Genomic DNA, 20,164 nt, shown 5'->3' with positions numbered 1-20,164 from the left:
GCCCTGCTCAAGCCCAGTGATGGAAAAGCTGTGTCCTGGACCATGAAGGAAAAGCCAGGGCTAGCGTGGATCGAGGGAGCATTGCTGCCTCAGCTGATTGCTCGGCCTGGCTGCCATCTCTGGCGCTTGGGCTGCTCTCCTGAGGCCGTGTGGAGAATGGCATCAGAACGGGGGGGAGGGCTGAAGCCAGCTCTGAGTGACTGTTGCAACTTGCCAGAGGCTCGTTTGACTTCCAGAGGTTGTGAACTCGCCATGTTAGACCAGCTCCTTCCACATCACTGAGCACAGGTCCAAGACTGCTTCTTCAGCCAGTGTCAGATTGAGGTTTTGCTGATGCCAACCATGGCGTGTTTTCTTCTGCCTCACTGCAGGAAAACTAACAACATCTGCTACTACTTTGTCTTCACATCATTGTAGAAATGATTCTCCAGGTGAAGAGAAGGCAGTTGTATATCGGGGACATCTTAGGGAGCTATGCAAAACCTAAGGAGGTCTTCAGCAGGAAGTCAGGCAAGTGTGGTAGGCAACCAATGTGGATGAGCAGGAAGAGGAAAATGAAACATGCAGAAAGGAGAAGGGGGGAAACAGGCTGCTCTGAAGGCACAGATGTTGCATGAGCATGCAAGGATGGAGTTGACCGAACCAAAGCTCAGCTGGAGTTGGACTTGGAGAAGCATATGAAGGACGGAAGAACAGCTTCTCTATTAAGAAGGGCTTCAGCAGCAGCAGGGAGACTTCAGAAAAATGCTGAGAGCAGATCTGCTGCTGCGCCCCAGTAGCTTCCTGAGCCTGGCAGGGCAGAGAAACCCTGGGTACAGTGAAGTCCTGCATGGGGCACAGGACAGCTTTCTGCTCCACTCTGGAGTGCTTCTGGCCTTTGCCTGGTCCAGAGTGGCAGCAGACTGGTTGATGTGTTCGCTCCAAAGAGGCCACCAAGTCTTTGCCCCTTGTGTTTGCTTTGGGGCAGCAGCTTTGTCGTTTTGACATGATACTTGAGTCACTCCTGCTATAGAGAAGCTGTGCCTGCAGTGGGCACCAGCACCCAATCCCATCACAGAATCCCAGACTGCAAAGGACCTTAAAGCTCATCCAGTTCCAGCCCCCTGCCATGGACAGGGACACCTTGCATTAGACCAGGTTGCTCAAAGCCCCATCCAACCTGGCCTTGAACACTGCCAGGGATGGTCTCCCATTGCAGATGCCTGCTGTGAGATGGTGGGGCTGGGCTGGAAAGGGTAGAGCTGTTCTTTTCACACCCTTTTCACACTTCAGGCAGAACCACCTCAGGGAGCTGCAGGACAGGGTTAGGCCATGGACCTGGAACTGTTGAAGGCTGGCACCATGGGGAAATGCTGGTCTCCTGGCTGGGAGGCAGCAGTGGGGTGTCCTGCTCCTCCGGGTGAAGCTGCACTGAGAAGGGCTGGGCAGCGATGCCAGTGGCTGTGGGCACCATCGCTTTCACTTTGCTTCTTTGCTCAGGCGGCAAATCTCATATGACGGGGCAGGAAGAGGCACTGAGTGAGCATTGGGAGGGGGAGGAGGCACCTCCGTGCTTCCTCCCAGCCAGCGCCTTACCCACAACGCGCAGGGATGCTGCTGGGAGCCCCGCATCACCCACACCCTGACCGAGCCATGGCCGCATCCCACAGAGCCATCCCCACCGAGATCCAAGGTAAATCATCGCTGTTGCCAGGGCATCATGAATGTGGGCAGTGTGGTATGGGGCCTCCTCAGCCCAGGTTTGCTGTGCTGGGGGTGGCAGAGATGCTTTCCGGTTCCTCAGCAGCAGCAGCTGTGGTTCAGGGGGGTCCAGGCAGGGTGTGAGGCACAAGGGCTGCTGTTGTTCTCAGAGCTCGTGTTGATTTTGGTGCTTGGGCCAGAAGCATCCCTAGATAAGCATCCCTGGCTCCTCAAGGACGTGGTTCTGCACAGCTGAAGCTGTTGTGTTTGTGGGTGCAGCTCCCTGGGGAGGGACAGCCTCAGTTCCCCAGCAGCACAGGAGAGGTGCAAAGTACCCTTGCTCCTGGCATTCTCTCCTTTGGTTGAAAAAGCAAAAGTTCTTGGGTCCTGCATACTCATCAACTCCAACAAGGGGTAGGAAGGAGCCAGATGGCTGTATCTCCATGATCCAGCTCCACCATGGTGTGCTCCTGGGATGTGTGGCTCAAGCCACTGAACACGGGGGCTCAGCGTCATGAAAACCTGTTGCTTTGGATGGTGATGGGCAGTTATGGTTCTAGTCCTGTTTCTCAGCTGGGAATGAGAAGAGGTTGCAAGCAATACTCACACTGGTCCACAGTGACTGGTTTGTAGATATGGAGAGGTTGGTACCATGACCGCCTGTGCAGGTTGCATCCCCAAAAACTGGAGATGCAGAATAAATCTCTGGGTGCACTGTGGGGAGGAAGCACTTGGGTGCAGAGTTGCTCTCCAGTGGTTCATTTGGGAAGCAAGGAAGAGAATCCAGGATCCTCCTGTTGCTCAGCACCAGCTCCCAGTAAGCAAGGCAACATGTGAGTGTAAACCAGTGGCCCCAAATCCTTGTGCTTGGTCATGGCTGCAGAATATGACGGGGAGGTGGATTTATCACCTGAGTGGTAATCAAGACCCAAACCCAGTGTCCAGTGTGGCTTAGCTGAGAGAGCAACCATCAGGTGTGTGTGGAGAGGGGTTGATTGAGGTGGGGTTGCAAGGGATGGTGTCCCCAGGGACAGCAGGGCTGGCAGGAGAGGAACAGGGGTGTCCCATCACTTCATGCAGACATTGATCTTCTTAGAGAGCATCACCGCCTTCCTGGGGACAAAGGAGGTGCTCCTGGTGATGAGCGTCCAGCTGCAGGTGAAATCCAAGTATGACGACTACATCTTGGTATGTGCAGAGTCTGGCCTGGCTCCTGCTTTCCAAGCTTCCCCAGGCCAGCTCCCAGCCATTCCACAGCTGCAACAGGGGCCAGGGGTGGCTCCTGTGTCACCACTGTCTCTTGTGACTCCAATGTCACACTGATATCCCCTGCCTAGGTGCTGACGCCCTGGCGAGCCTATGTGCTGCCAGTGACACTGCCAGTGAGGGTAAGTGATGAGTGGGTCCCAGGAGGGTCTGGGTCTGGGAAGCCCCCTGGATGAGGATGAGGATGGGGTGAAGGGGAAGAGGGCTGATAAAGGCTGGGGGGCATGGCCAGGCACTCCTCAGGCCATGATGAAGGGAGGGAGCTGAGGTGCACTGTTGGATCCGCCTTCTCCATCAGTGCTGGATCCAGTCCTGCTCCTCTCACCCACAGGTTCACAGCAGCTTCAGCTTCCTGGAGGTGAGGGAGATGACAGTGCAAGAGCCCAGCTTGGTGAGTGCCACCAAACACTGGGACAAAGCCCTCTGGGGATCCACCACCCGCCATGGCAAACCCTGAACTGGAGCTCACTGAGGAGCCTGGGGCTGTCCTGTCTCCCCATTGCACATCAAGGGTCACCAGTGATAACCTGTGAGAGCTCCACAGGGTATTTATCTCTGAGACACCCCTAAAGAAATCCCCTTATGGCCTTGCCATGGGTACCATCTCAGGGCTGGAGGTGCAGGGAGGCACTCACGGGTGCGGGGGTGAGCGTGGGTGCCTGTTCCCCTCTAGCAGATAGTGCCTGACCGTAGCACCTCAGCTCAGCAGGGACAAGGTGACAAGCTGCTGCTGGCTTACAGAGGCAAAGACAAATTTAGCAGGAGGGTGTTTTAAATCCCAGTAATCCTCTTAGGAGGAGGCGTGAGCAGGGGGCAGAAGTAGCATGTGGGAATTGTGGAGGAGAGGAATGGGTGCCCTGGCTTGGATGTGTCAGCCAAAACAGGGCCATGGTCCTCCTTAACCTCTTGTCTGTCTTCTGCTCATTAAAGCCTCAGGGGCACCCACGGCCCCAGCCTCCAAACAGGGTTTCTGCTGCATGGCTGCAGGGGAGAAATAAAGGGGAGCTGGGTAGAGAGTGAGGGGTGCTGGGGGTGAGAGCCCAGGGTGAATGGGGTGAAGACATTGGCTGGGCTATGGAGAGCCCAGGGGTTGTTACCCTGCAGGCAGAGCCCCAGGCAGCGGTGGCAGCTCCATCCTCCAGTGATGCCAGCAGATAACTCATCCTGCTCCCACACCTCAATCAGCCTGTAATTAAATCAGGGAGCGTGTTGCCATGGGATTTTTTTCCTGGTAGGAACTAAAGAAGTCTCAAAACCCAATTAGACAAATTCAGGGAGGAAACCTCTGTCCTCCAGCTGAGGCAGGGTCAAGGCTATTCTCACCCTGCTGTCTCGGGCTGCTGCTGCATTAGCTTGGCTTGAATTTGGAGGAGGTTTCTGCCTTATTGCAGCACATTTTGATCTCTTTGATGTATTTTATCTTAAATTCTTGGTGCTTGCAGCCTCACCTGTGCTCAAGTGCTCAGGTGGGGTTTATAAGCGGCGCCTGAGTGTTTGCAGCAAGGAGCTGGTGGCTGTCACTGCTGTGTCTGGGGGCTTGGGGACACTGTGCTGCCAGCTCACTTGGACGTCTCCCACCCTTTGCACCCTACAGGTTGTCATAGAAACAGATACAGCATCTCATGCCTTCCAGTTCATGTCCTCTGATGATTTGGAGCAACTTGTCATCCATGTCACCATGTCTCTTAAGAAGGTCTTTCCAGACTCATCTCCTGGGTAAGGGTCTTCTGCTCCTCAAGGGTAGTTGTGCAGGTACCAGAGCAACTTCTTTGCTCAGAAAAGCCCCACATAGGGTGTCATAGGATCATAGCATCATAGATTGGTTTGGGTTGGAAAGGACCTAAAGATCATCCAGTTCTAACCCCCTGCCATGGGCAGGGACGCCTCACTCTAGACCGTGTCAGCAAGCTCCATCCAACCTGGCCTTGAACACTGCCAGGGATGGAGCGTTCACCACTTCTCTGTGCAGCCTGTGCCAGGGCCTCACCACCCTCACAGGGAATATATCTAACCTATATCACAGGTTATATCTAACCTGAATTTTCCCCATATGAGTTTGAACCCATTACCCCTTGTCCGATCGCTACACTCCCTGAAGAAGAGTCCGTCCCCAGCATCCCTATAGCCCCCCTTCAGATACTGGAAGGCTGCTACGAGGTCTCCATGCAGCTTCTCTTCTCCAGGCTGGACAGACCCAACTTTCTCAGCCTATTGATGGGTTCAAACTAGCCCCTTTTAACAGCAGAAACCCCCTGTGGTGAAGGCCAGACCCTGCTCCCTGATCATATCCAGATGTTTCTGGCAGCCCTACACACAAGGGCTGTAGCTAAGCATAAAGTGGTGGGGATGCTCTTCTCCTAGCCAACCATCACACACCCCTCTGGTCCTTTCCCAGGACACTGCTCAAGAACTTCCCACCCAATCTGTATGAGAGGATCCAGTGGATCACGGACTCACTGGAGGAGATGCTGCAGAGCAGCCCTGCACCCTGTGGTGAGCCCCCAGCATCTCCCCGTGTTGTAGCACACTGAGGGCCATCACAGCTCAGTGTTCATCAACATGAGCTCTGCTGTCAAGCTATCCATGGTGGCTTAGGTTAGAAGGAGCCCTGCTAGTGGGATCTGGTCCCCACCACTCCATCCTATGTGGCAGGAGCAGGATTGAGAGGATGTAGTTCCCCAGAGAGGAGCAAGATGGCTGTGAGGCAAGGTTGCTTGGTGCCCACCCATGAGGACATGCAGCTGTGGATGCTTCACCTATCTTATACAGCATGGCTCCAGAGCCAGAGGCTTTTCCTGGAGCTTGGTATGAAGTAAGATACCTCCATTGTCATCACAGCAATGCATCTTGCCTGGTATCTACACAGATCAAGGAAAGCAAGATACAGCCCCCTGGGCTGTGGAATCACTTTTGGGCTAGCAGTAGACCACACAGGACACTCTGGTTTCTTTGAGGAGGGAAGGGAGAGCTCCCACCATCCCTCCTCTGCTTCATGCTCCTCCCAAGGGTCTCCTCCATGTTCCCACTGGAAGGTCTGCCACCAAACTCCCTTCTCTCTGCAGGGGGGTTCTCGGAGACCTATGCTGCTCTGTGTGATTACAATGGTTTTGCTTTCCGCGAGGAGATCCAGTGGGTAAGCTCTTCTGTCCCATGGAGAAGAGCTGGTGGCCGTGTGTCACTTGGTGGGCAGGGAAGCAGGATGCTCATGGGTGCCTCCATTCAGCAGCCTTATGCAGTTTTGCCTGGCTTGAGTTATCTCTGATCCTTAGTGGGGTGGAATCAAAGTGCAAGTGGGAATGAGATGCTTTGGACCAAGTTGTTTCCCAGACTGCCACTTAAGGAGAGCCCCTGGAAACCTGTGGCCTTGCTGGGTGTCCCTAGCAGAGGAGAAACCCTTTGGGACCACGCCATGGCAGGTCTTCCTCTTCCTCTGGGACACTGACTGCAGCCCAACTCTCCCTACACCCCATTCCCACCAGCTTGAGGGTGCTTTGCGTTCATGCTGTCCAGTCCCTACGAGTGGTCCAGCACCCACCAAGCCATGCCACTAACCTGGGACGCATGCCCTGCCAGCAACAGCACCAGGGTGGGGTTAGGCTCCGGCTTTATGCAAGGGGCTCCCAGGGGAGGATCCCCAATGGCTCAGATCTCTCCAGTGACACTGGGCACACAAGCCCTCCCCACCGTCATGTGCTGAGCCTGATCCATGTGTCCATCCATCTGAGCAGGACGTGGACAACATCTATCACAGCCAGGACTGCCGAGAGTTCAACCTGCTGGACTTCAGCCACCTGGAGAGCCGGTGAGTGCCCTTCTGTGCTGCCCATGGATCCCATGCCACACCAGCACTTGTCCTCATCCTCCCTACCCATGAGAGGGGTGCCCAACTCAATCCTCTGCTCATGCTAGAAGCTTTGTTCACTTTATACACTTCAGGCCACCCCATCTGCAGGCTCACCAAATGTGGTGAGCCCCATCCCATGAGGCTATGGTCCCAGCAGGCTGGGCAGCATCACTCTTCATTTTTAACATTTAATTAAGCCCATGAGCTGCTTGTGGAGGTGAAACCCAAAAGACACGGCAGCTTCTTACCACTCGTGGCTGTCAGGGTTTCCATATGCAAAGCAGTCAGTGCTGCCCACCCCCCAGCACCCCAGACATCTGTTACAATCTTATAATGATGCAACTTTATGATTTTAACAAAATAGATAACAGATAATCTTATAGCAGAGCCATGAGCTCAGGCAATGCCCAGTGTTGTCCCCATAGAGCTCTCAGCCCCATCGCCATCCCAAGAAAGACGGAGCAAGGACTCAGCTCTGCGAGAGGACAGCGGCGGGGCTGGAGTCGAGGTTCTGGGCTGAGTGTTTTGGGAAACAGGATCTGTGTTCACCTAGCCAAAAGGAGATGGTTTTAGAGGTTTCTTTGGACCAGGAAGTCAAAAAGAAACTTGTTTCCACCCAAGCAAGACCTGTATTGTTCTTTACATGCAATTAAAAAGGCCAGAAGCATGAAAATAGTTTGATTTATTTTATTCTCCCTGAGGGAATAATTTGGGGAAGCTGAGCTATGTTTGTGGGCTGTTTTAACCACGTGGGTCCCCAATCCTGCCCTATTGAACACTGTATTTGAGCATCCTGAGGTTGGGTATCCTGGGGCACCCATTTGGGACCAGGCTTATCCTAGCCTGGCCCTGACTCTCTCATCCTTGTCACCCTGCAGAGACGTGGCTCTGAGCGTGGCTGCTTTGTCTTTCAACCTGTGGTTCACCAAGCTCTCCTGCAAGGACTTCAGGCTGGTACGTGCCAGTGCTGTGGCTCTGGGCACACTGGAGCTGTCCAGGTTTCCACAAGGGTTCCCTTGTCCTCTGCCAGAACCAGGAGATCTCGGAGCAGCTGCTCTACATGCTCAGCAAATCTGTGACGCTGGAGGAGCTGGTGCTGGAAAATAGCGGATTAAAAGCGTAAGCAAAGGCATCGCAGGGTGGAGGACCATGGTCTTGGCAACCTGGAGATGGTCCCCTCATGTGCATGGAGTGGAGAGGTCCATGGACCTCTGTGCTAGGGGGGGTGTTGGTACCTATCCCCTCCAAAACATGCTCACTGGGTGCAGAGACCCTGGAGGCCAGCAAACATCACCCACCCTTGGAGATGCTCTGCTTTCTCCTGCTGGCTCCCCAGATGGAGGTGGTTCTTCCATGGGGGCAGGAGCTGATGGCACATCCCCAGAACGATGCAGGGTTGTTGGCCATGTGTCCTGGAGGTGGCTGTACCTTGGTCAGATGGGTGACCTTTCTCCCCACAGGGACTTTGCACAGAAGATGGCCCAGGCACTCAGCAACCATCCTGACTCTGTCCTGCACACAATTAACCTTGATGGCAACCAGCTGGAAGACAGAGGTACCCAACTTAGAAACACAGAGTCAGCCAGGTTGGAAAAGACCTTTAAGATCATAAAGTCCAACCGTTCCCCAGCACTGCCAAGGCCACCACTGAACCATGGCACTGAGGGCCTCATCTATACGGTGTGTGAACACTTCCAGGGATGGTGACTCCACCACTGCCCTGGGCAGCCTGTTCCAATGCCTGAAAACCTTTTGGGGAAGAAATTGTTCCTCATCTCCAGTCTAAACCTCACCGTGAAAGCTGATGCTCAAGTCTGGATCCCAGCAGCAGTTTCCCCCTGCCCTCAGGCTGTAGCTTAGGATGTGATGCACACTTACCTCAGGGCTCTCTGCTCCTTCATAGGGATCGCTGCCTTCAGCCGGCATGTGGAGAGGTGTCCCAAGGGTCTGCAGAGCCTCAGTTTGGCCAGGACGATGCTCACTGCCAAAGGTAGTGCCCAGTAGCCCGCTCACTGCCTCTGTGCTGGTGGAAGGCTGGGCACGGCAGCAGTTGGGGTGAAGCTGGCACCAAAGGGTTGGTTAAAGGGGCTGCAGGAACGCACTGGAAAGGGCATCTTCAGGGATGCGTTGTCCTGCTGTAGGGAAGTGCCCGTTCCTTTGCTCTACGGCTCTCCCCATTGCAGGGGACTCATGGGCATTCATCTCTCCTCCTCTCCTTGAGCAGGGATGAGCATGTTATGCAAGGCCCTCGCAGATAACAAAGCTATCGGATCCTCCCTCCGGCACTTGGACCTCTCTGGAAACCCTGGCTCCCTGGCTGGGGATGACACGAGTGTGAGTGCTGTGATTGGGTGACACTGTCAGGGCTGTGTCCCCAGCATGGTTTGGATGGCTTCAGTCTCCTGGGTCTGCATCCTGCCTTTCAGCATCCAAGGGATGGGGAACTCACATTCGCATCCCCTCCTTGCCCACCCCAGAGCAGCAGGGGATGTACTGGGGACATCCTGCTGCATTTGCTTGTGGGAGAGTGGTAGATGGAGCCAGGATGTGAGCAGTGTGGGTCTGGGTCCCCCCGAGCCAGATTCATCCCTGTGCTCTGCAGGAGAGAGAGGGCAGGCTGGAGATGAGATTTATGGGCTGCAGGAGGCTGGAGGGGGGTTTAGGGTCCTGGGCAAAGCTACTGACCCCTCTCTGCCCACAGAAACTGCAGAACCTCCTTCAACAGTGCCACTCACTGTCCCATCTCAGCCTGGCCTGCACGGACTGCCCCTTGGATACTGTGAGTACTTATGGAGAGGGTCCCAGCAGTGATCCATCCCCAAATCCATGCTGTGCTGCTGGAGGTGCTGCCACCCCATCCTGTTTGACACAGGGCTGTGGTTACAGTGTGTGTGGGGGGCAGCCCAATGATCTCCCACTTTGTGCCAACTGCCACGGGCAGGCTGGGGGTCTTGGGACTCAGCAGGAGAAAGAGGGGAGCCCTAGCATGGGGCAGACCCCTTTAGCATCCCTGATAGCTCACCCCACGCCATTCCTGGGCTGTGTGAGGGGCTGGGCCTTCGTCAACACAGCTCACATCATTCCCCCCCCCCCGCCCCGGCAGCTCTTTGGAGCCCTGGTCCACGGATGCCACACCAGCCTCACCCATCTGGATCTCTCCAAAAACGTGTATTCCCACAAGTAAGGCCCTGGGACAGCAGGGAGGGGACTGTGGTACCCAGGTGGGTGCCAGGTGGCAGATGATGCCACGCTGTGCCCATCTTTTTCAGGAGGGTGAAAACCACCTCCTCTGGCATCAAGGAGTTTTTCAGCCAGGCCTGCGCCCTCAGGCACGTCTCCCTGGCTGGCACCAAGCTGCCAGCAGATGCTGTAAGGTGAGAGGGAACTATGGGTCCACGAAGGGGAATGGATTCAGGGTGAGCATGGTCTTGCAAAGGGAGCACACTCTGCATGTTAAGAGGGGTGGTGAGGAGGATGGATGAGGCAGTGAGAGGGAGAACTCTGGGAACAATGCTCCAGGAGAGGTTTAGACTGGATGTTAGGAACAATTTCTCCCCCAAAGGGTGGGCAGGCATTGGAACAGGCTGCCCAGGGCAGTGGTGGAGTCACCATCCCTGGAAGTGTTCACAAACCGTGTAGACGAGGTCCTCAGCGGCATGGTTTAGTGGTGGCCTTGGTAGTGTTGGGGAGCAGCTGGATTTGACAGTCTTGAAGGTCTTTTCCAACCTGGTTGATTCTATGACTTTGTGATGTCTTCTCCAGCACCCGCTCCCACCTCTGGTGCTGATGTTTCCGTTGCTTGCACTGATGAGTGGCTTTGGTGGCTTTTCCAGGGCACTGCTGCAAGGGCTGGCGGACAACAGCCACATCAGTGACCTGCGCCTTGATCTCAGCAATTGCGAGGTGAGAGCCAGCACCCATAGCCTAGCTGGAGGGTCCTATTGTGGTGCTCAAGGAGGTTGCTACCTGTGTGGGAAGCTCCATGCCCCTGTCTGCCGTGGGGCTGGGGTGACCCTCCCGATGGCAGGATCTCATTTGCAGGGCTTCCACTTCCCCTTGTACTGATGTCTTGCTGTTTCTCCCAAGCTGAGATCAGCGGGGGCACAAGTCATCCAGGATCTCATTCCAGTTGCCAGCTCCATCAGTGACCTGGACTTGTCTGACAACGGTAGGTTGCTTCATCCCCACCTGGGGGAGGATCCCCTCCATCTGCAGGTTCAGCCACCATGGACCAGCCCAGCCCCGGGGGCACCTTGAGAGCTTGTAGTAGTTCCCAGGGAAATGGGTAGGGTCTGCTGCACTCATTGCTTCTTGACAGCACTGACTAATGCAGCATTAAGCTGCACTTATCACCTGTGAACATCCTTCCACAGCAGAAGCTGCAGCACTACAGGCTGTGTCTCATGGGGATCAAGGCACCCAGTGGCCAGCAGTGGGCTCATGCCTGAGAAATTACCACCTTATCAGGCTTTTATGGTTCTTAATCCCAAAACCAACCTTCCCCAAGGCAGGCAGTCCTTACATGTGCACTTCTTCCTCTGCTGATGTCCTTCCCAGCATGCCAAGCCTCTTCCACCACTTTCTAGAGCTGCATCCCACGTGGGGAGTGGTGGTGGTGGCCCTGGTGTAGGGGAAGGTGTCTCTGTCTGTGGCAGGGGGTGGGAACTGGATGAGCTTTAAGGTCTCTTCCAACACAAACCAGTCCGGGATTCTATGAAGCTCTTCCCACTACTCTGCAGGAGTTTGCAGCCTCTACTGATAACCTTGTCCTATCATGGCCTCCAAAACCATGGATGAGTAATCCTAATCACAAATATTACCTCTACCAGCTCCTAATCTGAAAGGCCCCAAACCTTAAAGCCGACCATGCAGCTCAACAGCCAGATGGCTCTAAGAACACTAAGGTTTGGAGTCCTTCAGAAACCTGTTCATACCAGCAGTGCTCCAAAAGCTCACTCCTGTACCCACAATCTCCATCCAACCCTTGCCAAAATATGCTTCTATTTGTTGCCTTCCCAGTAGATAAGCTCTGTGCAGGAGCGACAGTCCTGTATGTGAGTCTTGATGGCTCTGCAGGTCTCCTACAAGGGACCACCTTGGTGTCACCTCTGTGAACTGCTTGGAACATCCTAACATCCTGGTGAGTTTCTCCCGTGTCTCACAGGCTTTGACCCCGACATGGTGACACTGGTGCTCTCCATTGGCAGAAGCAAGTCCATTAGGCACGTGTCTTTGGGGAAAAACTTCAACATCAAATCCAAGTAAGCACAAAGCTGCAGCACAAGGGCCAGGAGCCATCCTGGCACCCTGCACCCACCTTGACTCTCTCTGCCCATGGGCTGATTGGGAATGCCAGGGATCATGGTCCTGCCTGCTCCAGACCAGTGGGGAGCCTGGGGCCACGGGGGCTCCATCTCCTGCTCCTGGCACAGTCCTCATGTGATGACAGGGACATGTCACAGCCTTGGAGCAAGAAGAGGAGAGAGGATGGAGCTCTGCCTGCTCCCCTGTGATTGGGGGTATGTGGGGAGATGCATGTGTAACCTCGCCTTGCCTCTCCCACAGGGAAGGGCTGTTGGACGTCCTGCACCGCATTGTCCAGCTCACCCAGGAGGATGACTGCGTAAGTCCAGCTTGTCCTCAATCACCCCATCCTGCATCCTCTGTGCCTGGGTGCTGTCCTGATCCCTCCCAGCACAGGCTGAGAGCAAACCTACCTCCCTCCTGCTGCCATTCAAATCCTTCTGCTCTTATTCTCCTGGGTCTGAAGCAGATGCTCAGACAGAGAAGCGAGAGCAGTTCCTGTTCATCTGAGAAAGCGGGAGCCTGAGTCTGGCTGAAGGAACAGAGGAGATGCTTGGTGTAACCTGGCTGCAGCCCAGCTTCCCAAAAAAACCCTCTTTCCTCCTTGCTGCCTGCCAGGGATCTGAACTAAATCCAGGGGGTTGCCTCAGCACCCATCACTATCCTCTTTCTTGGGGTTCAGTGTGACTTGGGCTCTCCAAATCTAGCTTCAGTTGCCTGCACCGGCTGCCAGACAGGGATGCTGGCTGTGTCTGCAGGGGAGACATGTCCTGATGTGCCCTGGCCACCTCTCCCCCTCCTTGTCCCCTTTCTAGCCCCTCCAGTCCCTTTCAGTGGCGGAATCACGCCTCAAGCTGGGAACCAACGTCCTGCTGAGTGCCCTGGGCAGTAACACCAGCCTCACCGCTCTGGACATCAGCGGCAACGCCATGGGGGACACAGGGGCTAAGATGCTAGCCAAGGCCCTGCAGATCAACACAAAGCTCAGGTAGTTTTACAGCCCCTTCCAAAGTCCAAGTTTAGGTTTTGCATATCAAGGTTCAGATTTTTACCCCATTTCTAGGCTTTCTTGTGCCTGGAGTCAGCCTTGGGCTCACTATTCCTGGCTCATCCATGGATGCGCACCCTCCTTGGGGCTCTATGGGTGCAGGCAGGGCTCACTCAGGTCCTTCTCTTTGCAGGACTGTGGTTTGGGACAGGAACAACACAACTGCTCATGGGCTCCTGGAGGTGGCTCAAGCTTTGGAGAGGTAAAGAAGGAGACGCTTGGTCCTCATGTTTTGTATCACCATGCAAAAGAACCTATGGTACCAGGATGTCACCATCCACAGGGCCTTTTGCCCCTTGAAGCAGCATCATGCAGTGTACAGGTCCCAAGGGAGCTGGTCCACAGGTTCGGCCTTGCAGCCAGCAAAGCAACCTGCCACCAATTTGGTGATGACACCTTCATTACCCACCTCAGGGTCTCCCACGGCTCTGCATCCTAACCCAGCAGACAAGGCAACCCTCAGCAAGCATGGGGGATCTGCTGTTGGTGAAGATGTGACACTCCCCTCCTCCCTGTGCATGAAAGATGGGTAGAGGTTGTCCACCTGCCAAATACACCATCAGATCTGGTGTCTGGCCATGCGAGTCCTCTAAAGGTGTGAATAAAGAGGGATGGATGGAGAACCTGGGCAGGTGGTCACTGCTACCCTGTTGGGGTTTGTGATGGCAAACCATCACCAAATCCATCTACAGGGCTGGACCATGGGGCAATGTCTGGGCTGCTTTTGGGTGGAGTGTTATGTCTGTGGGGACATGTACTGTGGGGATGAGCCCCATGAGGCTGATGGAGGCTCATCATGGCCACATGAGGCTCCCCTCCTACAGGAACTACACCCTCAAATGCATGCCCTTGCCAATGAGTGACATGGCACAGGCATACCGCAGCCATCCCGAGAAGACAGAGCAGGCTGTGCACAAGGTAGGGGACATGGGCTGGGGGACATGGGGCTGGGTGCCCCAACACCCACTGCTCATGGCCTCCTGCCCACTGCAGCTCCAGTCCTGCCTGACAAGGAATCAGCTCCGGCACCGGTTGCCTGTGTGCACCTCACGGCCACAGAAGGACATCCTCACCACCTCTTCCGAGCAGGTTTGCATGGGACCATATGGTATCCCCAGTTATTAGGCAAGGATGCTCTGGGGGGCTGCAATCTGTCTGTGCCCCTATTGCCCCATCACTACATCCTCTGGGAAAATGATGGTGAGGAAGGGAAGCGGCAGCGCTGCTCTGGGTCATAACGCAACCTCTCTGAACTCCAGATGGTGAATGAGACCTGCCTCAGTGTGCAGAAGCATGTGGACATGCTCAGCATGTGCGTAGGAAGGGAGGTGGAGGAGGACATCGTCTCTGCTGAGGAGGCTATCAGGAATGCCAACCTCTCCGTCAGTGTGAGTCTGCTGCAGCGGAAACCCCACAGCAAACCCGGCTTTCATGTGGGATCGAAGTGGGATATCAATTAGTTAATGACGTAATTAACCACCAGCCACGGAACACCAAGACCCTCAATGCCCCAGATGCACATCACCAAGGGCAAGCTGTGAACTTCTGAGTCCCCTTCAAGAACAAGGCCCAACATGTCCTTCATCACCTTCCCCCAGGGGCATACAGTTGCATACACCCCCTGCGATTGGGGTTTACAAATGCAGTCCCTCTTCAGCAAGAGCCCCCACCCTGCTCATGCACCCTCCATAGGAGAGGCGGGTGCTCCAGCTTTGGCACACCCCAAAACCCACAGATGCCCATACTGGTGAGAAACTCTCCCCACATCCCAGAGGGGACCCTCCTTGGGACCCCCTCATCCCACACTAGATGGGCACAGTCCAGTGATGAGGATGCTCTATCAGCCCATGATGAAGGCCACTGCATTGGCTGGGTGGCTCCTGGTGCTGTCAGCCCTGGGCTGATCCTCCTGATCCCACTTCTCTCTTCTCATCACACCTTTGCCTCCTCTGCTTCTCTTCAGACCACCTCCTTTTCTTTTTCCCCAACTCTTTTGGTACCCCACTGGGTACTTAATCCAGTGGCGATGATAGGATTTAAGAGGACAGTACTGACGGTGGAAAGGTGGTGAAAAGAATGAGAAAGGGTCTCCCCTGATGTGGGCAGCAGCATGGTTGCATGAAGGGGCTGAAGGTCAGTGGGTAGTGGGGAGCAGCTGAGGGTCCATCTGGGGAACACAGGGACCCTGAGGGGCCATGATGCCCAACCCTGACCCACATAGAAGGTGGCTGGGTCTCCCCAGTTGTTGTAGACAATGTTCTTCCATGGGGCAGCCACGGATATGGGCTGTATATGGAAGGATGGAAAGCAAGAATGAAGTGGCATGGGATGATCCACACTGTCTCTCTTCCCATGGCAGATCCTGCCCCTCTTGTATGAAGCAGGAAATAGCCCATACCAGAACAACAAGCTGCAGCACAAGCTGGAGTGTCTCACAGAGGAGGCATCACAGACCTGCGGCCAGGAAATCCAGGTGGGACCCCACAGGGAGCTGCCAACAGCATGGGATGATCGTTGTCCTCAGCCCAAGGATAAGAGACATAGCATCTCCACATGAATCCTGATAGAAAATATACCAAAACCTCCCCTTTCCTCCCCAAACTCCAGGCAATCATGCAGGCAGTGCTGGACACGGTGCACAGGCTGTGCCCAGCTGTGGTGCAGAAGAGCAAAGTCAGGGACCAGCTGGTCAATGCCATGTCAGAGAGGATCTATCTCCAGGACCACCTCAACCTCAGCACTGTCCTGGACCAGATGGTCACTGATGTCTTCAGCAAGCTGAAGTGGGTGATGTGCGGTTCTTCATTCTCACTCGGTGGCTGGCTCTCACCCATGGGTTTAGATGAGGATTTGAGGAACTCCATACCAACTGTTCCCTTCCTTATGTGATGGTGTGCTGGGTCCTGCTGCTATGTTTTTCCAGCTGTGGTTTTGCTTCCTGTTTGGATCTGGTTCAATGTTCCCTAGGGAAGTCCCATGACATGATGTTCCTGCAGGCACACCCCTGTGGCTGTCAAAGGGGAGCCCTGACCATAAATGCGTTCTTCACCCCAGACAGTACCTGCTCCCATTCCTGATCCCAGCAAGCAGGAGCCCATGGTGTTACCCTGGGTGTCCCTCTGAGTGCATCCACCCAGCAAGGCTGTCAGTGGGGGGCTCGCCCTGTGGCTTGCAGGGCTATGGGCGATGGCCCTGACACCCTTTTTCCTGCTCCCAGTGAAATCAAGCTGTCTGTCACCTCCGCCGTGGCTGACTGCATTATGGATGCTGTGCTGGGAGATCTGATCACTGCCCAGCGCAAACTGGTGAGCTGCCAGCACCTCGGCAACGGGAAATGGGATGTGGGATGTGGGTCTGGGTACCCCAGCATTGCCCAAGCACCAATCACTGTTATGGTCACGGATTTGCTGGCTGGGAAGCAGGACAATTCCCACTCAAGTTGGTTTTGCTACCAAGTAATCCTCTCCTGGTGCAGTCACAGCAGCATTAAGGTCCTGAGTGAAGCCACCACATGGTGGGGGGTGCCAGGGTGAAGCTGGACACTGGCTGCTCATGCCTGGGGCTGGCAGCCTGCTAATCAGGCCTAAATCCGCTCACAAATCCCGGCCACAGGCAGGGAATGGAGCTGCACGAAGCACACAGGGCGGCTGGGGATAATCAAAGTACTTCCTAATGGTTTTAGGTGGAGAGCTTCCCCAAGCAGGGGCTCAACCTCCCCACGTTGCTGCCAGAGCTGGCTGAGGATGATGCCGTGGCACTGGCGAGGGGCAGGAATCCTCCTGACCCTGCTGCAGAGGAGGTAGGGTCTGACCCCGCTGCCATTGCATGATGCCTGGCTATAACCGCCTCTTATCCGCCTTAACGGATGATGCCAGGCTTAACGGGGCTGCATGTACCGCCAGCACCCCCCTAGGGCAGTGCCAAGGCAATTAGTGCTGGGAAATGGCACTGCTGGCCTGCCCAGCCATGCTGCCTGCACTGCTGGCAGTGGGAGCATGTCCTTGTGGTGGTCCAGGCTTTTCTGGTTGCTTTGGGAACTGGGATCCAACCTGGCACAGGGTTCTGACCAGAAAAGCAACACATCTAGCATCATGTGTGGTTTCAGTGCTGGACCAAGATGAAGGGATGCAGCCCTGGGGGTGATGGAGGGGTTGCACCCATCCCTGTGGCTCTGGTGCACCATGCCATGGATGCCACTTGCCATGGCCAGCTTGCCAGTGCTGAAGCCACCAGCACCCCTCTTTCCTTGCAGTACAAGATGGCCCTGCGGAGGAAAACCAAGCATTTCAGGAGCATCCGGCCCACGCCAAGCGTAAGAAGTAAGGTCACTCTGCAGCTTTCCCTCTGACACAGCACAGGGTGTGCTGTGCCATGGCCACGGGGTGTGACAGAGCAGGGGGGGCCAGCAGAGCCCCATGATGATGGGCAAGGCCCCCATGGTGGTGAGCAGAGCCATGATGATGCTACAGGCAGCGGGCAGTGCCTGGCAAGGGTCTGCCTGTCCCCTCTGGGGAGTCTCTCTCAGTGTTGTGGTGTGGGTCCATAGGCAAAGATCACCTTGAACCTGCTCTTCTGCTGGTCTTGGGGGTCAGCTAGCAGTGGGGTCCCTTCCCATAGGGAGGGGGTGGGAGGTTTGTCTGTGGCATCTCCCCCTTACCCATCACGGATCACCCTGAGCATGGGCTTCACCGAGCCACCCAGCACCCTGGGACCCAGCACAGGGGAAGAGATGGTGCTGCTGATGCTGCCTCATTGAGCCCTGCATGCCTGGGGGGATTTAGAGGGGCACAGGTAATGAGCAGCTGATGGGCAACTTTGGCTTCTACGGGTTTTCCCTGTGATGTGTGTTTGGCTTTGGCTGAAGCAGAGCTTGCACTGGACCCCCATGCCTGGCACCTGGGTTTCCTCTGATGTCCCCAAGCCCAGCAGCATCCTGCCTCCCATCCGCTGGGGGGATGAGGAGCTGCCTGCAGAGCAAATGGTTGTGCGTTGGTGGGTGCTGCTCCTGGGGCCAGCACTGGTGGTACTTGCACCACACAGTTGCTACTTGCTGCAGGGATTTCTGCCCGAGCATCTCCCCTCCCACATCCCCCCAGCATTCTCCCTCCTCATTCCCCCACCATCCTCCCTCTTCCTCCGCATCCCCCCAGCATCCCATGCACACACACTTCCAGGGACCGCAGCAGGAACCATCCCTGGCTACGCCACAAAGCCGCTGTCCCGGGAGCAGCCACGCAAGCTCTGGCTGGGTACGGCTACGCTCCGTCCCACGGCACAGCCAGGGCCACGCTGACCCTCCGCGGGTGGGTGAAGGTGATGATGATGGTGACGATGATGATGAGGCCTGGAGAGGCTGGTTGCCAACCGGGACCCTCTCGCCCTTGGTAGGTGTCTCGGAGCTGGAGCCGGCGGCAGGCAGGGACGCGAGCGGGCTCCGAGCTCACCGGGCGCCGCCGTCGCTCAGCCCCGCCGCGCCGGCACGCCCTGCCTCCACAAAGGATGCTGAGCCTGCGAGCGGCTCGCTCCCCTCCACGCAGCCTGCCACCGCCGCCACCAGATCCCTTATGGACCTGCCGACCGCCGCCGGATCCCTCATGGACCTGCCGACTGCCGGCGAGAAGCTGGAGCATTGCACCAAAGCCAGGCCCCGGCCCAACCGCCGGCATAAGCAGCCGCCCAGCAAGCCCAATGTAAGCAGGGAGCAAACCGTTGGTAAGGGTGGATTTTCGGGGGGGGGGGGGGTGGGGGGGTGTCCCTTCATTTTGTCACTTGAGTGGGTTATTGCAGCTGGTATTTGTGGCAAGACAGGGAAATGAGATGCGGGAAGCTGCCGCTGGTTTATTATCCTGCATTTCGGCTGCTGCCGGATCCTCCTCGGGGAAGGGGGGAGTCCAAAAGCATGGGCAGAGGGAGCTGGGAAGGGGTGAGGGAAATCCTTCATCCCCTTTCCTGCTGCCCACTGGGAGATGCCAGCCGGTGGGAGCAGCAGGGATGGAAAGCTGCAGAGTTTGGGTGCAGAGGGGCCAGTGCCTTCAGCAATGGCTTCAGATGCTGCTCTCCTCCTAATTTGCTCCCCCTCATCCAAAACCATCGTCTCTCAAGTGCCAGCAGCCACTATGGCTCCTGATGATGCTGATGTGGGGCTCTGCAGGACACAGCAGGGTGGATATACACCCCCCCCCCTCCCCCCCCAGTCAAATGTTGAGCACTGGGGATCCTGCTTTTTCAACCCCCTTCCCCAGGAAAAAGTAACTTCTGGGTGCAGTCAGTGGAGAGTCCGGCTCCGTCGCTGTCCCCAGGGCTGGATCCTGCTGGCATTACCTTGTCACTATGCCACCATGATGCAGCTGGATCCTTCCACCCATTGGAAAGCCCTGGCTTGTATGGCTGCAGTAGTGCTTGCCCTTGGACAATGGTGGAACCACAGGGCCGGAGGAGAGGCAAGAGCCATTTCTTGCTTGGGCAAGCCTTGAGCAAGGACAGGCTTTGACAGATGCAACATGACAGGGAGAGCAGATCTCAGATGGCTGGAACAGCTCCTGAGCAGCATCAATCCAGCCATAATGAAAAGTCATTATGGATTGAAATGCCACCGGTGGTGGAGCACTTCCATCTCACCCATAGGGAGCCACCAGTGCAGTGCCACATGCCAGGATGAGGCAGGTGCCATGGTGGAAGGCTTGGCCCATGCTTTGCCATGGGGAAGGAGTGGGTAGCCTTCATGCAGGTGGTGTTGGCACTCCAAGGTTGGACTTGAGGATAAGCACCAGCCTGAAGGATGCAGATGTGGGTCCACACAGGTCACATGATCCATCACCCACAGCAGCATGGGTGTCCCTCCCTTGGAGCACAGATGGAGAAAGCATCTCTGCCAAAGGCTTCTCCCATGGGGACAGTGGGGTCAGAGACCTGGCCCAGCCCTAGGACAGCTTCAGCAAGTTTTACCATCATGTGTCAAGGAGAGGAGGAGGCACCTTACCTGTGTGTAGCACAGGGGTGCCTGAGCATGTAGGAGTGCCATA

General features: G+C 55.9%; 1 protein-coding gene across 3 annotated transcripts in view; it reads left to right on the top strand.

The window, feature by feature from the left end:
• Positions 1-1,231: 1,231 nt before the first annotated feature.
• CARMIL2 (capping protein regulator and myosin 1 linker 2) overlaps positions 1,232-20,164 on the top strand; it is a 23,620-nt gene continuing 4,687 nt past the window's right edge. The window contains exons 1-31 of one of the 3 annotated variants that reach the window (XM_061445490.1): positions 1,232-1,672; positions 2,777-2,868; positions 3,018-3,068; positions 3,278-3,337; positions 4,541-4,662; positions 5,342-5,439; positions 6,009-6,079; positions 6,675-6,748; positions 7,669-7,744; positions 7,821-7,909; positions 8,251-8,345; positions 8,694-8,780; positions 9,015-9,124; positions 9,492-9,569; positions 9,894-9,970; positions 10,060-10,164; positions 10,624-10,693; positions 10,877-10,958; positions 11,955-12,051; positions 12,356-12,413; positions 12,910-13,082; positions 13,276-13,344; positions 13,967-14,060; positions 14,136-14,231; positions 14,402-14,530; positions 15,502-15,615; positions 15,750-15,925; positions 16,360-16,447; positions 16,825-16,941; positions 17,395-17,461; positions 18,531-18,832. In XM_061445490.1, coding sequence (XP_061301474.1) covers positions 1,591-1,672; positions 2,777-2,868; positions 3,018-3,068; positions 3,278-3,337; positions 4,541-4,662; positions 5,342-5,439; positions 6,009-6,079; positions 6,675-6,748; positions 7,669-7,744; positions 7,821-7,909; positions 8,251-8,345; positions 8,694-8,780; positions 9,015-9,124; positions 9,492-9,569; positions 9,894-9,970; positions 10,060-10,164; positions 10,624-10,693; positions 10,877-10,958; positions 11,955-12,051; positions 12,356-12,413; positions 12,910-13,082; positions 13,276-13,344; positions 13,967-14,060; positions 14,136-14,231; positions 14,402-14,530; positions 15,502-15,615; positions 15,750-15,925; positions 16,360-16,447; positions 16,825-16,941; positions 17,395-17,461; positions 18,531-18,832 — 3,099 coding nt within the window. In that variant the 5' untranslated portion in view covers positions 1,232-1,590. Of the gene's footprint in view, positions 1,673-2,776; positions 2,869-3,017; positions 3,069-3,277; positions 3,338-4,540; positions 4,663-5,341; positions 5,440-6,008; positions 6,080-6,674; positions 6,749-7,668; positions 7,745-7,820; positions 7,910-8,250; positions 8,346-8,693; positions 8,781-9,014; positions 9,125-9,491; positions 9,570-9,893; positions 9,971-10,059; positions 10,165-10,623; positions 10,694-10,876; positions 10,959-11,954; positions 12,052-12,355; positions 12,414-12,909; positions 13,083-13,275; positions 13,345-13,966; positions 14,061-14,135; positions 14,232-14,401; positions 14,531-15,501; positions 15,616-15,749; positions 15,926-16,359; positions 16,448-16,824; positions 16,942-17,394; positions 17,462-18,530; positions 18,833-20,164 lie in introns of those variants that run through there. The other 2 variants (XM_061445489.1, XM_061445491.1) reach the window with 2 other exon arrangements.

This window comes from Pezoporus flaviventris, unplaced genomic scaffold, assembly GCF_033815535.1.
Source record: "Pezoporus flaviventris isolate CSIRO_AGI_PZ_B2104156 unplaced genomic scaffold, CSIRO_AGI_Pfla_v1 ptg000004l, whole genome shotgun sequence".
Classification (NCBI taxonomy): Eukaryota; Metazoa; Chordata; class Aves; order Psittaciformes; family Psittacidae; genus Pezoporus; species Pezoporus flaviventris.
This window is presented reverse-complemented; position numbering and strand designations above follow the sequence as displayed.